This window comes from Mesoplodon mirus (assembly GCF_964341445.2).
Source record: "Mesoplodon mirus genome assembly, chromosome: 7".
NCBI lineage: Eukaryota > Metazoa > Chordata > Mammalia > Artiodactyla > Ziphiidae > Mesoplodon > Mesoplodon mirus.
This window is the reverse complement of record NC_138983.1, coordinates 310973-326126: the sequence shown is the minus strand read 5'-3', so window position 1 is coordinate 326126 and position 15154 is coordinate 310973. Positions and strand designations below refer to the sequence as shown.

The 15154-nt window shown below is 60.5% G+C and overlaps 5 protein-coding genes across 5 annotated transcripts; all 5 read left to right on the top strand.

Annotated features, from left to right (window-relative positions):
* The first annotated feature begins 569 nt into the window (after positions 1–569).
* Positions 570–1828, top strand: LOC309807857 (interferon-induced transmembrane protein 3-like). The gene is made up of 2 exons (XM_082627801.1): positions 570–921; positions 1544–1828. Exons 1-2 carry the CDS (start codon positions 664–666, stop codon positions 1736–1738), a joined length of 453 nt encoding a protein of 150 aa, XP_082483927.1. The 5' UTR covers positions 570–663; the 3' UTR covers positions 1739–1828.
* A 2026-nt stretch (positions 1829–3854) lies between these two features.
* Positions 3855–5113, top strand: LOC309807858 (interferon-induced transmembrane protein 3-like). Its single transcript, XM_082627802.1, has 2 exons — positions 3855–4208; positions 4829–5113. Exons 1-2 carry the CDS (start codon positions 3951–3953, stop codon positions 4991–4993), a joined length of 423 nt encoding a protein of 140 aa, XP_082483928.1. The 5' UTR covers positions 3855–3950; the 3' UTR covers positions 4994–5113.
* A 2027-nt stretch (positions 5114–7140) lies between these two features.
* Positions 7141–8398, top strand: LOC309807860 (interferon-induced transmembrane protein 3-like). Its single transcript, XM_082627803.1, has 2 exons — positions 7141–7493; positions 8114–8398. Exons 1-2 carry the CDS (start codon positions 7236–7238, stop codon positions 8276–8278), a joined length of 423 nt encoding a protein of 140 aa, XP_082483929.1. The 5' UTR covers positions 7141–7235; the 3' UTR covers positions 8279–8398.
* A 2014-nt stretch (positions 8399–10412) lies between these two features.
* On the top strand, positions 10413–11669 carry LOC309808326 (interferon-induced transmembrane protein 3-like). The gene is made up of 2 exons (XM_082628484.1): positions 10413–10759; positions 11385–11669. The coding sequence occupies exons 1-2, from the start codon at positions 10502–10504 to the stop codon at positions 11577–11579; spliced, it is 453 nt and encodes a 150-aa protein (XP_082484610.1). The 5' UTR covers positions 10413–10501; the 3' UTR covers positions 11580–11669.
* A 2023-nt stretch (positions 11670–13692) lies between these two features.
* On the top strand, positions 13693–14940 carry LOC309808284 (interferon-induced transmembrane protein 3-like). The gene is made up of 2 exons (XM_082628396.1): positions 13693–14050; positions 14656–14940. Exons 1-2 carry the CDS (start codon positions 13793–13795, stop codon positions 14845–14847), a joined length of 450 nt encoding a protein of 149 aa, XP_082484522.1. The 5' UTR covers positions 13693–13792; the 3' UTR covers positions 14848–14940.
* Positions 14941–15154: the final 214 nt, after the last annotated feature.

Sequence of the window (15154 nt, the reverse complement as noted above, 5' to 3'; positions counted from 1 at the left end):
CTGGGAGAAGCTCTGAAACTGAGTAGAAGTCAGCCTTTTGAAAGACACTTACATGTACAAGGGAAACCGCCGTGTAAGTGTGTCTCCTCTTGTATGGGGATGAGGGGGACGACCACATTTCTAGAGACTCTTGTGGATGGAGAAGCTCTGCAGGAATCCTTACCCTCGTTTGTGTGCTTTTCCTTGTCACCTCCCAGAGGGGCCTCTCTTCCCCACCCCGCAACACCTTCTGTCTTTAGCTGGAGGTGGCATTTAAGGTGGTGGCTTCAGCATTTCCGGAGTCACTCAGTTTTCCTGGGTCTCTCCCATGTATACAGGAGGTCTACGTGTTATTAAACTGGGATTGGTTTTTCTCCTGTTAAACTGTCTTTGGATTACAGTGGGGTCTCAACCAGGACCCTGGGAGGGTAGCAGGAAAGTCTTCTGCCCCCAGCCTCTGGGATGGGAAGCTCCCTCCAGGCCCTCAGCCTCCCTCCAGGCCCTCAGCCTCCCTCCCACTGACGCTGGTGTAACCTGACACTCGGCGGTTCTCACCCCGCCTCCCAGGACCAGCCCATCCCCAGTCCCCCAACTTCCAGGAAACGGAAACTTCAGTGAAATCGAAACTACTGGGGAAAGGGAGGACCCCTGAGAGTGTCCAGGCACCTGGACCACAGCTGCCTCATGCCCACCATGCACCGCACATCCCAGCCCTTCATCCATGGTGCCCACAGCGGGATCTCCCCGAGCAATGAGACGCTCAAGGAGGAGCACGAGGTGGCCGTGCTGGGGGCTCCCCCGAGCCAGGCTCCCGTGACGACCACGGTGATCAACATCCGCAGCGAGACCTCAGTGCCCGACCACATCGTCTGGTCCCTGTTCAACACGATCTTCATGAACGTGTGCTGCCTGGGCTTCGTGGCTTTTGCCTACTCCGTGAAGGTGGGTGGGCGCCTGGGAGGCTCTCCAAGGAAGTGTGTGGGAGCCTGGAGAGGCTCCCCCTGCCTGGCTGGCACGTGGGGTGTGGAGAGCCCTTGTGTGTACTGTTCTGTGTGTGTGTGTGTGTGTGTGTGTGTGTGTGTCTGTTTGTGGCTTGGGGGATCATTCCCAATGAGAGTTCACGGCGAAGCTGCAGGGGCGCACATGGGGATGGGGGGCTATGTCTCCACCACCCCAGGAAGTTCTCCTTCCCAGCCTTGTGAGAGAAGTTATCTCCTTCACACTTCGGATTCAGACCTCGAGTCTGGTCCAGAAGAGAAAAAGTACTGAAAGGTCACTGACCCCTGGTGCGGTGAGTGGCCAGCACAGGGGACAGAGCAGAGGGAGGGTGAGCCCTGGGGCCTCCCGGAGAGCTGAGAGTCAGTGAGGAAGCAGATTGAGGCCCCAGGAGGGGAGGGAGGCCCACCGGGCACTGTCCTGCTTGGGCTCCAGGGAACGGGCAGGGGTGGGTCCCCATCTTGGGGAACGGGCCCTGAGGGACGAGCAGGGGATGGCCTGAATCACAGCACCTGGCTGTCACCTGGCCCAGCTCCAGGTCCCCCTCACCGTCTCTTCCCCCGCCCAGTCTAGGGACCGGAAGATGGTGGGCGATGTCACTGGGGCCCAGAGCTACGCCTCCACCGCCAAGTGCCTGAACATCTGCGCCCTGGTCCTGGGCCTCCTCCTGATTATCGTCTTCATCGTTATTTTCGCCACTGGCTCCCTGATGATTTTTCAAGGAGTTTCCCAGCTCATAAAGGATCATGGAGGCGAACAGTAGCTGCCGGCAGCCTGAGGCAGTCACCCCTTTTCACTGCAGTTTATACACGCATCTGTCCACAGTTGAATAAAATAAAGCATCTGTATGTGAGGGTGCTGTGTTGTTCTGTTTTTTTTTTGCGCTGCGCGGGCCTCTCACTGTTGTGGCCTCACCCGTTGCGGAGCACAGGCTCTGGGCGCGCAGGTTCAGCGGCCACGGCTCACAGGCCCAGCCGCTCCGCGGCACGTGGGATCTTCCCGGACCGGGGCACGAACCCGTGTCCCCTGCATCAGCAGGCGGACTCTCAACCACTGCGCCACCAGGGAAGCCCTGATGAAATAATTTATATCTTAACAAAAAATTCTTTTTTTCTCACCAAGCTTTCAAAGTCTGATATGAGACTTACGCATACATCTTTTCTCCACTGGAACTCGCCACGCTCCCGGGCCTGGTGGTGGCCACTGTGAAGCTCTGGAGCAGAGCCAGCCTGGAGGCTGTTGGAGGCATGGGAGCCGGCAGGGAGGACCCCCAGGTGGGGCAGCAGGAGGGCGGCCGCCAAGTTCATTCCCGCAGCCTGACAAGGAGGAGGGCACAGGGGACTTGGAAGCTCCCGGAGAAAAGGCAGCCACCCTGCCCTGGGTGGGGGGCTCTCAGACGGCAGAGCAGGAGGGGCTGGGGGGAGCCAGATGGACGTCGGCACGGAGCGGGGCTGCAGGAGAGGCGGGTCAGGGGTCAGGCCTGCTAGGTGCGTTACTTCTTTGTGACAGGGACACAGCACAGCGCTCGCTGCCCCTGAGACCCCGGCACGACCGCACCGCAAGACACACACCGCTCTCTGCTCCGAGGCCACCATGTTGCCGTGGGGCGGACAGAGTCAGCAAGAGGAAAGCGTGTAATTCAGGAAGGCTCTGGGCGGTGGAGGCATTGCCCCTTCCCGAGGCCCCTGCATGCTGCCCCTTAAGCTCCTTGGTCGGTATATCAAATGGGGGGGGGCGGGAGGGAGGAGGGAACGACGGGGCTGCGCAGATATGCAGGCCCTGGGCTCCCAGCTGCCGCCAGATGCCCTGGACCCTGGGGTCTCCCACCACAGCTGCCTCCTCAGGTCGTGCGGGACCCAGTGTCCCCGCACCCGGGAGCCCTTGGGAGACCATGGGAGGCTCCTTTGGGGCAGGCCACCCAGGCTCCTGGGTGCTGACCTGCAACCAGGAAGGACCCAAACCAGCCTGGAGCAGGGACTCAGGGCCAGGAAGGCCAGTGCATTTCCGAGGGGAGGGCGGTGCAGTGAGGGGTGGGCTGTGGGCCAGGGCTCGCTCTGGGGGCTGGGGTGTGGAGGCTGAGTGAGGGTCTGGGAGGGGCCCTGCGTGGGGACAGCGGGGCTGCAGCAGGCTTGGACCTGAGACCCCCAGGCTGGGGAAGGGTCCCGGGGCCTGACCACACCCCTAAGTAGGGAGGTGGGGTGGCTGAGCCAGGGCCTGGCTCGGGTGTGAAGGGACGCAGAATTCATGACCCCAAAGGTGCCTCTTTGCCATATTGATTAGTTCAAGCTGGTTATTGTTAAGCAATAGGACACCTGGGAGAAGCTCTGAAACTGAGTAGAAGTCAGCCTTTTGAAAGACACTTACATGTACAAGGGAAACCGCCGTGTAAGTGTGTCTCCTCTTGTATGGGGATGAGGGGGACGACCACATTTCTAGAGACTCTTGTGGATGGAGAAGCTCTGCAGGAATCCTTACCCTCGTTTGTGTGCTTTTCCTTGTCACCTCCCAGAGGGGCCTCTCTTCCCCACCCCGCAACACCTTCTGTCTTTAGCTGGAGGTGGCATTTAAGGTGGTGGCTTCAGCATTTCCGGAGTCACTCAGTTTTCCTGGGTCTCTCCCATGTATACAGGAGGTCTACGTGTTATTAAACTGGGATTGGTTTTTCTCCTGTTAAACTGTCTTTGGATTACAGTGGGGTCTCAACCAGGACCCTGGGAGGGTAGCAGGAAAGTCTTCTGCCCCCAGCCTCTGGGATGGGAAGCTCCCTCCAGGCCCTCAGCCTCCCTCCAGGCCCTCAGCCTCCCTCCCACTGACGCTGGTGTAACCTGACACTCGGCGGTTCTCACCCCGCCTCCCAGGACCAGCCCATCCCCAGTCCCCCAACTTCCAGGAAACGGAAACTTCAGTGAAATCGAAACTACTGGGGAAAGGGAGGACCCCTGAGAGTGTCCAGGCACCTGGACCACAGCTGCCTCATGCCCACCATGCACCGCACATCCCAGCCCTTCATCCATGGTGCCCACAGCGGGATCTCCCCGAGCAATGAGACGCTCAAGGAGGAGCACGAGGTGGCCGTGCTGGGGGCTCCCCCGAGCCAGGCTCCCGTGACGACCACGGTGATCAACATCCGCAGCGAGACCTCAGTGCCCGACCACATCGTCTGGTCCCTGTTCAACACGATCTTCATGAACGTGTGCTGCCTGGGCTTCGTGGCTTTTGCCTACTCCGTGAAGGTGGGTGGGCGCCTGGGAGGCTCTCCAAGGAAGTGTGTGGGAGCCTGGAGAGGCTCCCCCTGCCTGGCTGGCACGTGGGGTGTGGAGAGCCCTTGTGTGTACTGTTCTGTGTGTGTGTGTGTGTGTGTGTGTGTGTGTCTGTTTGTGGCTTGGGGGATCATTCCCAATGAGAGTTCACGGCGAAGCTGCAGGGGCGCACATGGGGATGGGGGGCTATGTCTCCACCACCCCAGGAAGTTCTCCTTCCCAGCCTTGTGAGAGAAGTTATCTCCTTCACACTTCGGATTCAGACCTCGAGTCTGGTCCAGAAGAGAAAAAGTACTGAAAGGTCACTGACCCCTGGTGCGGTGAGTGGCCAGCACAGGGGACAGAGCAGAGGGAGGGTGAGCCCTGGGGCCTCCCGGAGAGCTGAGAGTCAGTGAGGAAGCAGATTGAGGCCCCAGGAGGGGAGGGAGGCCCACCGGGCACTGTCCTGCTTGGGCTCCAGGGAACGGGCAGGGGTGGGTCCCCATCTTGGGGAACGGGCCCTGAGGGACGAGCAGGGGATGGCCTGAATCACAGCACCTGGCTGTCACCTGGCCCAGCTCCAGGTCCCCCTCACCGTCTCTTCCCCCGCCCAGTCTAGGGACCGGAAGATGGTGGGCGATGTCACTGGGGCCCAGAGCTACGCCTCCACCGCCAAGTGCCTGAACATCTGCGCCCTGGTCCTGGGCCTCCTCCTGATTATCGTCTTCATCGTTATTTTCGCCACTGGCTCCCTGATGATTTTTCAAGGAGTTTCCTAGCTCATAAAGGATCATGGAGGCGAACAGTAGCTGCCGGCAGCCTGAGGCAGTCACCCCTTTTCACTGCAGTTTATACACGCATCTGTCCACAGTTGAATAAAATAAAGCATCTGTATGTGAGGGTGCTGTGTTGTTCTGTTTTTTTTTTGCGCTGCGCGGGCCTCTCACTGTTGTGGCCTCACCCGTTGCGGAGCACAGGCTCTGGGCGCGCAGGTTCAGCGGCCACGGCTCACAGGCCCAGCCGCTCCGCGGCACGTGGGATCTTCCCGGACCGGGGCACGAACCCGTGTCCCCTGCATCAGCAGGCGGACTCTCAACCACTGCGCCACCAGGGAAGCCCTGATGAAATAATTTATATCTTAACAAAAAATTCTTTTTTTCTCACCAAGCTTTCAAAGTCTGATATGAGACTTACGCATACATCTTTTCTCCACTGGAACTCGCCACGCTCCCGGGCCTGGTGGTGGCCACTGTGAAGCTCTGGAGCAGAGCCAGCCTGGAGGCTGTTGGAGGCATGGGAGCCGGCAGGGAGGACCCCCAGGTGGGGCAGCAGGAGGGCGGCCGCCAAGTTCATTCCCGCAGCCTGACAAGGAGGAGGGCACAGGGGACTTGGAAGCTCCCGGAGAAAAGGCAGCCACCCTGCCCTGGGTGGGGGGCTCTCAGACGGCAGAGCAGGAGGGGCTGGGGGGAGCCAGATGGACGTCGGCACGGAGCGGGGCTGCAGGAGAGGCGGGTCAGGGGTCAGGCCTGCTAGGTGCGTTACTTCTTTGTGACAGGGACACAGCACAGCGCTCGCTGCCCCTGAGACCCCGGCACGACCGCACCGCAAGACACACACCGCTCTCTGCTCCGAGGCCACCATGTTGCCGTGGGGCGGACAGAGTCAGCAAGAGGAAAGCGTGTAATTCAGGAAGGCTCTGGGCGGTGGAGGCATTGCCCCTTCCCGAGGCCCCTGCATGCTGCCCCTTAAGCTCCTTGGTCGGTATATCAAATGGGGGGGGGCGGGAGGGAGGAGGGAACGACGGGGCTGCGCAGATATGCAGGCCCTGGGCTCCCAGCTGCCGCCAGATGCCCTGGACCCTGGGGTCTCCCACCACAGCTGCCTCCTCAGGTCGTGCGGGACCCAGTGTCCCCGCACCCGGGAGCCCTTGGGAGACCATGGGAGGCTCCTTTGGGGCAGGCCACCCAGGCTCCTGGGTGCTGACCTGCAACCAGGAAGGACCCAAACCAGCCTGGAGCAGGGACTCAGGGCCAGGAAGGCCAGTGCATTTCCGAGGGGAGGGCGGTGCAGTGAGGGGTGGGCTGTGGGCCAGGGCTCGCTCTGGGGGCTGGGGTGTGGAGGCTGAGTGAGGGTCTGGGAGGGGCCCTGCGTGGGGACAGCGGGGCTGCAGCAGGCTTGGACCTGAGACCCCCAGGCTGGGGAAGGGTCCCGGGGCCTGACCACACCCCTAAGTAGGGAGGTGGGGTGGCTGAGCCAGGGCCTGGCTCGGGTGTGAAGGGACGCAGAATTCATGACCCCAAAGGTGCCTCTTTGCCATATTGATTAGTTCAAGCTGGTTATTGTTAAGCAATAGGACACCTGGGAGAAGCTCTGAAACTGAGTAGAAGTCAGCCTTTTGAAAGACACTTACATGTACAAGGGAAACCGCCGTGTAAGTGTGTCTCCTCTTGTATGGGGATGAGGGGGACGACCACATTTCTAGAGACTCTTGTGGATGGAGAAGCTCTGCAGGAATCCTTACCCTCGTTTGTGTGCTTTTCCTTGTCACCTCCCAGAGGGGCCTCTCTTCCCCACCCCGCAACACCTTCTGTCTTTAGCTGGAGGTGGCATTTAAGGTGGTGGCTTCAGCATTTCCGGAGTCACTCAGTTTTCCTGGGTCTCTCCCATGTATACAGGAGGTCTACGTGTTATTAAACTGGGATTGGTTTTTCTCCTGTTAAACTGTCTTTGGATTACAGTGGGGTCTCAACCAGGACCCTGGGAGGGTAGCAGGAAAGTCTTCTGCCCCCAGCCTCTGGGATGGGAAGCTCCCTCCAGGCCCTCAGCCTCCCTCCAGGCCCTCAGCCTCCCTCCCACTGACGCTGGTGTAACCTGACACTCGGCGGTTCTCACCCCGCCTCCCAGGACCAGCCCATCCCCAGTCCCCCAACTTCCAGGAAACGGAAACTTCAGTGAAATCGAAACTACTGGGGAAAGGGAGGACCCCTGAGAGTGTCCAGGCACCTGGACCACAGCTGCCTCATGCCCACCATGCACCGCACATCCCAGCCCTTCATCCATGGTGCCCACAGCGGGATCTCCCCGAGCAATGAGACGCTCAAGGAGGAGCACGAGGTGGCCGTGCTGGGGGCTCCCCCGAGCCAGGCTCCCGTGACGACCACGGTGATCAACATCCGCAGCGAGACCTCAGTGCCCGACCACATCGTCTGGTCCCTGTTCAACACGATCTTCATGAACGTGTGCTGCCTGGGCTTCGTGGCTTTTGCCTACTCCGTGAAGGTGGGTGGGCGCCTGGGAGGCTCTCCAAGGAAGTGTGTGGGAGCCTGGAGAGGCTCCCCCTGCCTGGCTGGCACGTGGGGTGTGGAGAGCCCTTGTGTGTACTGTTCTGTGTGTGTGTGTGTGTGTGTGTGTGTGTGTCTGTTTGTGGCTTGGGGGATCATTCCCAATGAGAGTTCACGGCGAAGCTGCAGGGGCGCACATGGGGATGGGGGGCTATGTCTCCACCACCCCAGGAAGTTCTCCTTCCCAGCCTTGTGAGAGAAGTTATCTCCTTCACACTTCGGATTCAGACCTCGAGTCTGGTCCAGAAGAGAAAAAGTACTGAAAGGTCACTGACCCCTGGTGCGGTGAGTGGCCAGCACAGGGGACAGAGCAGAGGGAGGGTGAGCCCTGGGGCCTCCCGGAGAGCTGAGAGTCAGTGAGGAAGCAGATTGAGGCCCCAGGAGGGGAGGGAGGCCCACCGGGCACTGTCCTGCTTGGGCTCCAGGGAACGGGCAGGGGTGGGTCCCCATCTTGGGGAACGGGCCCTGAGGGACGAGCAGGGGATGGCCTGAATCACAGCACCTGGCTGTCACCTGGCCCAGCTCCAGGTCCCCCTCACCGTCTCTTCCCCCGCCCAGTCTAGGGACCGGAAGATGGTGGGCGATGTCACTGGGGCCCAGAGCTACGCCTCCACCGCCAAGTGCCTGAACATCTGCGCCCTGGTCCTGGGCCTCCTCCTGATTATCGTCTTCATCGTTATTTTCGCCACTGGCTCCCTGATGATTTTTCAAGGAGTTTCCTAGCTCATAAAGGATCATGGAGGCGAACAGTAGCTGCCGGCAGCCTGAGGCAGTCACCCCTTTTCACTGCAGTTTATACACGCATCTGTCCACAGTTGAATAAAATAAAGCATCTGTATGTGAGGGTGCTGTGTTGTTCTGTTTTTTTTTTGCGCTGCGCGGGCCTCTCACTGTTGTGGCCTCACCCGTTGCGGAGCACAGGCTCTGGGCGCGCAGGTTCAGCGGCCACGGCTCACAGGCCCAGCCGCTCCGCGGCACGTGGGATCTTCCCGGACCGGGGCACGAACCCGTGTCCCCTGCATCAGCAGGCGGACTCTCAACCACTGCGCCACCAGGGAAGCCCTGATGAAATAATTTATATCTTAACAAAAAATTCTTTTTTTCTCACCAAGCTTTCAAAGTCTGATATGAGACTTACGCATACATCTTTTCTCCACTGGAACTCGCCACGCTCCCGGGCCTGGTGGTGGCCACTGTGAAGCTCTGGAGCAGAGCCAGCCTGGAGGCTGTTGGAGGCATGGGAGCCGGCAGGGAGGACCCCCAGGTGGGGCAGCAGGAGGGCGGCCGCCAAGTTCATTCCCGCAGCCTGACAAGGAGGAGGGCACAGGGGACTTGGAAGCTCCCGGAGAAAAGGCAGCCACCCTGCCCTGGGTGGGGGGCTCTCAGACGGCAGAGCAGGAGGGGCTGGGGGGAGCCAGATGGACGTCGGCACGGAGCGGGGCTGCAGGAGAGGCGGGTCAGGGGTCAGGCCTGCTAGGTGCGTTACTTCTTTGTGACAGGGACACAGCACAGCGCTCGCTGCCCCTGAGACCCCGGCACGACCGCACCGCAAGACACACACCGCTCTCTGCTCCGAGGCCACCATGTTGCCGTGGGGCGGACAGAGTCAGCAAGAGGAAAGCGTGTAATTCAGGAAGGCTCTGGGCGGTGGAGGCATTGCCCCTTCCCGAGGCCCCTGCATGCTGCCCCTTAAGCTCCTTGGTCGGTATATCAAATGGGGGGGGGCGGGAGGGAGGAGGGAACGACGGGGCTGCGCAGATATGCAGGCCCTGGGCTCCCAGCTGCCGCCAGATGCCCTGGACCCTGGGGTCTCCCACCACAGCTGCCTCCTCAGGTCGTGCGGGACCCAGTGTCCCCGCACCCGGGAGCCCTTGGGAGACCATGGGAGGCTCCTTTGGGGCAGGCCACCCAGGCTCCTGGGTGCTGACCTGCAACCAGGAAGGACCCAAACCAGCCTGGAGCAGGGACTCAGGGCCAGGAAGGCCAGTGCATTTCCGAGGGGAGGGCGGTGCAGTGAGGGGTGGGCTGTGGGCCAGGGCTCGCTCTGGGGGCTGGGGTGTGGAGGCTGAGTGAGGGTCTGGGAGGGGCCCTGCGTGGGGACAGCGGGGCTGCAGCAGGCTTGGACCTGAGACCCCCAGGCTGGGGAAGGGTCCCGGGGCCTGACCACACCCCTAAGTAGGGAGGTGGGGTGGCTGAGCCAGGGCCTGGCTCGGGTGTGAAGGGACGCAGAATTCATGACCCCAAAGGTGCCTCTTTGCCATATTGATTAGTTCAAGCTGGTTATTGTTAAGCAATAGGACACCTGGGAGAAGCTCTGAAACTGAGTAGAAGTCAGCCTTTTGAAAGACACTTACATGTACAAGGGAAACCGCCGTGTAAGTGTGTCTCCTCTTGTATGGGGATGAGGGGGACGACCACATTTCTAGAGACTCTTGTGGATGGAGAAGCTCTGCAGGAATCCTTACCCTCGTTTGTGTGCTTTTCCTTGTCACCTCCCAGAGGGGCCTCTCTTCCCCACCCCGCAACACCTTCTGTCTTTAGCTGGAGGTGGCATTTAAGGTGGTGGCTTCAGCATTTCCGGAGTCACTCAGTTTTCCTGGGTCTCTCCCATGTATACAGGAGGTCTACGTGTTATTAAACTGGGATTGGTTTTTCTCCTGTTAAACTGTCTTTGGATTACAGTGGGGTCTCAACCAGGACCCTGGGAGGGTAGCAGGAAAGTCTTCTGCCCCCAGCCTCTGGGATGGGAAGCTCCCTCCAGGCCCTCAGCCTCCCTCCCACTGACGCTGGTGTAACCTGACACTCGGCGGTTCTCACCCTGCCTCCCAGGACCAGCCCATCCCCAGTCCCCCAACTTCCAGGAAATGGAAACTTCAGTGAAATCGAAACTACTGGGGAAAGGGAGGACCCCTGAGAGTGTCCAGGCACCTGGACCACAGCTGCCTCATGCCCACCATGCACCGCACATCCCAGCCCTTCATCCATGGTGCCCACAGCGGGATCTCCCCGAGCTATGAGACGCTCAAGGAGGAGCACGAGGTGGCCGTGCTGGGGGCTCCCCCGAGCCAGGCTCCCGTGACGACCACGGTGATCAACATCCGCAGCGAGACCTCAGTGCCCGACCACATCGTCTGGTCCCTGTTCAACACGATCTTCATGAACTTGTGCTGCCTGGGCTTCGTGGCTTTTGCCTACTCCGTGAAGGTGGGTGGGCGCCTGGGAGGCTCTCCAAGGAAGTGTGTGGGAGCCTGGAGAGGCCCGCCCTGCCTGGCTGGCACGTGGGGTGTGGAGAGCCCTTGTGTGTACTGTTCTGTGTGTGTGTGTGTGTGTGTGTGTGTGTGTGTGTCTGTTTGTGGCTTGGGGGATCATTCCCAATGAGAGTTCACGGCGAAGCTGCAGGGGCGCACATGGGGATGGGGGGGCTATGTCTCCACCACCCCAGGAAGTTCTCCTTCCCAGCCTTGTGAGAGAAGTTACCTCCTTCACACTTCGGATTCAGACCTCGAGTCTGGTCCAGAAGAGAAAAAGCACTGAAAGGACACTGACCCCTGGTGGGGTGAGTGGCCAGCACAGGGGACAGAGCAGAGGGAGGGTGAGCCCTGGGGCCTCCCGGAGAGCTGAGAGTCAGTTAGGAAGCAGATTGAGGCCCCAGGAGGGGAGGGGGGCCCACCAGGCACTGTCCTGCTTGGGCTCCAGGGAACGGGCAGGGGTGGGTCCCCATCTTGGGGAACGGGCCCTGAGGGACGAGCAGGGGACGGCCTGAATCACAGCACCTGGCTGTCACCTGGCCCAGCTCCAGGTCCCCCTCACCGTCTCTTCCCCCGCCCAGTCTAGGGACCGGAAGATGGTGGGCGATGTCACTGGAGCCCAGAGCTACGCCTCCACCGCCAAGTGCCTGAACATCTGCGCCCTGGTCCTGGGCCTCCTCCTGATTATCGTCTTCATCGTTATTTTCGCCACTGGCTCCCTGATGATTTTTCAAGGAGTTTCCCAGCTCATAAAGGATCATGGAGGCGAACAGTAGCTGCCGGCAGCCTGAGGCAGTCACCCCTTTTCACTGCAGTTTATACACGCATCTGTCCACAGTTGAATAAAATAAAGCATCTGTATGTGAGGGTGCTGTGTTGTTCTGTTTTTTTTGTGTGCTGCGCGGGCCTCTCACTGTTGTGGCCTCACCCGTTGCGGAGCACAGGCTCTGGGCGCGCAGGTTCAGCGGCCACGGCTCACAGGCCCAGCCGCTCCGCGGCACGTGGGATCTTCCCGGACCGGGGCACGAACCCGTGTCCCCTGCATCAGCAGGCGGACTCTCAACCACTGCGCCACCAGGGAAGCCCTGATGAAATAATTTATATCTTAACAAAAAATTCTTTTTTTCTCACCAAGCTTTCAAAGTCTGATATGAGACTTACGCATACATCTTTTCTCCACTGGAACTCGCCACGCTCCCGGGCCTGGTGGTGGCCACTGTGAAGCTCTGGAGCAGAGCCAGCCTGGAGGCTGTTGGAGGCATGGGAGCCGGCAGGGAGGACCCCCAGGTGGGGCAGCAGGAGGGCGGCCGCCAAGTTCATTCCCGCAGCCTGACAAGGAGGAGGGCACAGGGGACTTGGAAGCTCCCGGAGAAAAGGCAGCCACCCTGCCCTGGGTGGGGGGCTCTCAGACGGCAGAGCAGGAGGGGCTGGGGGGAGCCAGATGGACGTCGGCACGGAGCGGGGCTGCAGGAGAGGCGGGTCAGGGGTCAGGCCTGCTAGGTGCGTTACTTCTTTGTGACAGGGACACAGCACAGCGCTCGCTGCCCCTGAGACCCCGGCACGACCGCACCGCAAGACACACACCGCTCTCTGCTCCGAGGCCACCATGTTGCCGTGGGGCGGACAGAGTCAGCAAGAGGAAAGCGTGTAATTCAGGAAGGCTCTGGGCGGTGGAGGCATTGCCCCTTCCCGAGGCCCCTGCATGCTGCCCCTTAAGCTCCTTGGTCGGTATATCAAATGGGGGGGGAGCGGGAGGGAGGAGGGAACGACGGGGCTGCGCAGATATGCAGGCCCTGGGCTCCCAGCTGCCGCCAGATGCCCTGGACCCTGGGGTCTCCCACCACAGCTGCCTCCTCAGGTCGTGCGGGACCCAGTGTCCCCGCACCCGGGAGCCCTTGGGAGACCATGGGAGGCTCCTTTGGGGCAGGCCACCCAGGCTCCTGGGTGCTGACCTGCAACCAGGAAGGACCCAAACCAGCCTGGAGCAGGGACTCAGGGCCAGGAAGGCCAGTGCATTTCCGAGGGGAGGGCGGTGCAGTGAGGGGTGGGCTGTGGGCCAGGGCTCGCTCTGGGGGCTGGGGTGTGGAGGCTGAGTGAGGGTCTGGGAGGGGCCCTGCGTGGGGACAGCGGGGCTGCAGCAGGCTTGGACCTGAGACCCCCAGGCTGGGGAAGGGTCCCGGGGCCTGACCACACCCCTAAGTAGGGAGGTGGGGTGGCTGAGCCAGGGCCTGGCTCGGGTGTGAAGGGACGCAGAATTCATGACCCCAAAGGTGCCTCTTTGCCATATTGATTAGTTCAAGCTGGTTATTGTTAAGCAATAGGACACCTGGGAGAAGCTCTGAAACTGAGTAGAAGTCAGCCTTTTGAAAGACACTTACATGTACAAGGGAAACCGCCGTGTAAGTGTGTCTCCTCTTGTATGGGGATGAGGGGGATGACCACATTTCTAGAGACTCTCGTGGATGGAGAAGCTCTGCAGGAATCCTTACCCTCGTTTGTGTGCTTTTCCTTGTCACCTCCCAGAGGGGCCTCTCTTCCCCACCCCACAACACCTTCTGTCTTTAGCTGGAGGTGGCATTTAAGGTGGTGGCTTCAGCATTTCCGGAGTCACTCAGTTTTCCTGGGTCTCTCCCATGTATACAGGAGGTCTACGTGTTATTAAACTGGGATTGGTTTTTCTCCTGTTAAACTGTCTTTGGATTACAGTGGGGTCTCAACCAGGACCCTGGGAGGGTAGCAGGAAAGTCTTCTGCCCCCAGCCTCTGGGATGGGAAGCTCCCTCCAGGCCCTCAGCCTCCCTCCAGGCCCTCAGCCTCCCTCCCACTGACGCTGGTGTAACCTGACACTCGGCGGTTCTCACCCCACCTCCCAGGACCAGCCCATCCCCAGTCCCCCAACTTCCAGGAAACGGAAACTTCAGTGAAATCGAAACTACTGGGGAAAGGGAGGACCCCTGAGAGTGTCCAGGCACCTGGACCACAGCTGCCTCATGCCCACCATGCACCGCACATCCCAGCCCTTCATCCATGGTGCCCACAGCGGGATCTCCCCGAGCTATGAGACGCTCAAGGAGGAGCACGAGGTGGCCGTGCTGGGGGCTCCCCCGAGCCAGGCTCCCGTGACGACCACGGTGATCAACATCCGCAGCGAGACCTCAGTGCCCGACCACATCGTCTGGTCCCTGTTCAACACGATCTTCATGAACTTGTGCTGCCTGGGCTTCGTGGCTTTTGCCTACTCCGTGAAGGTGGGTGGGCGCCTGGGAGGCTTTCCAAGGAAGTGTGTGGGAGCCTGGAGAGGCCCGCCCTGCCTGGCTGGCACGTGGGGTGTGGAGAGCCCTTGTGTGTACTGTTCTGTGTGTGTGTGTGTCTGTTTGTGGCTTGGGGGATCATTCCCAATGAGAGTTCACGGCGAAGCTGCAGGGGCGCACATGGGGATGGGGGGGCTATGTCTCCACCACCCCAGGAAGTTCTCCTTCCCAGCCTTGTGAGAGAAGTTACCTCCTTCACACTTCGGATTCAGACCTCGAGTCTGGTCCAGAAGAGAAAAAGCACTGAAAGGACACTGACCCCTGGTGGGGTGAGTGGCCAGCACAGGGGACAGAGCAGAGGGAGGGTGAGCCCTGGGGCCTCCCGGAGAGCTGAGAGTCAGTGAGGAAGCAGATTGAGGCCCCAGGAGGGGAGGGGGGCCCACCGGGCACTGTCCTGCTTGGGCTCCAGGGAACGGGCAGGGGTGGGTCCCCATCTTGGGGAACGGGCCCTGAGGGATGAGCAGGGGACGGCCTGAATCACAGCACCTGGCTGTCACCTGGCCCAGCTCCAGGTCCCCCTCACCGTCTCTTCCCCCGCCCAGTCTAGGGACCGGAAGATGGTGGGCGATATCACTGGAGCCCAGAGCTACGCCTCCACCGCCAAGTGCCTGAACATCTGCGCCCTGGTCCTGGGCCTCCTCCTGATTACCGTCTTCATCGTTATTTTCGCCACTGGCTCCCTGATGATTTTTCAAGGAGTTTCCCAGCTCATAAAGGATCATGGAGGCGAATAGTAGCTGCCGGCAGCCTGAGGCATTCACCGCTTTTCACTGCAGTTTATACATGCATCTGTCCACAGTTGAATAAAATAAAGCATTTGTATGTGAGGGTGCTGTGTTTTTTTTTTTTTTTTTTTGGTAGTACACGGGCCTCTCACTGTTGTGGCCTCTCCCGTTGCGGAGCACAGCGCGCAGGTTCAGCGGCCATGGCTCACGGGCCCAGCCGCTCCGCGGCATGTGGGATCTTCCCGGACCGGGGCACGAACCCGTGTCCCCTGCATCGGCAGGCGGACTCTCAACCATTGCGCCACCAGGGAAGCCC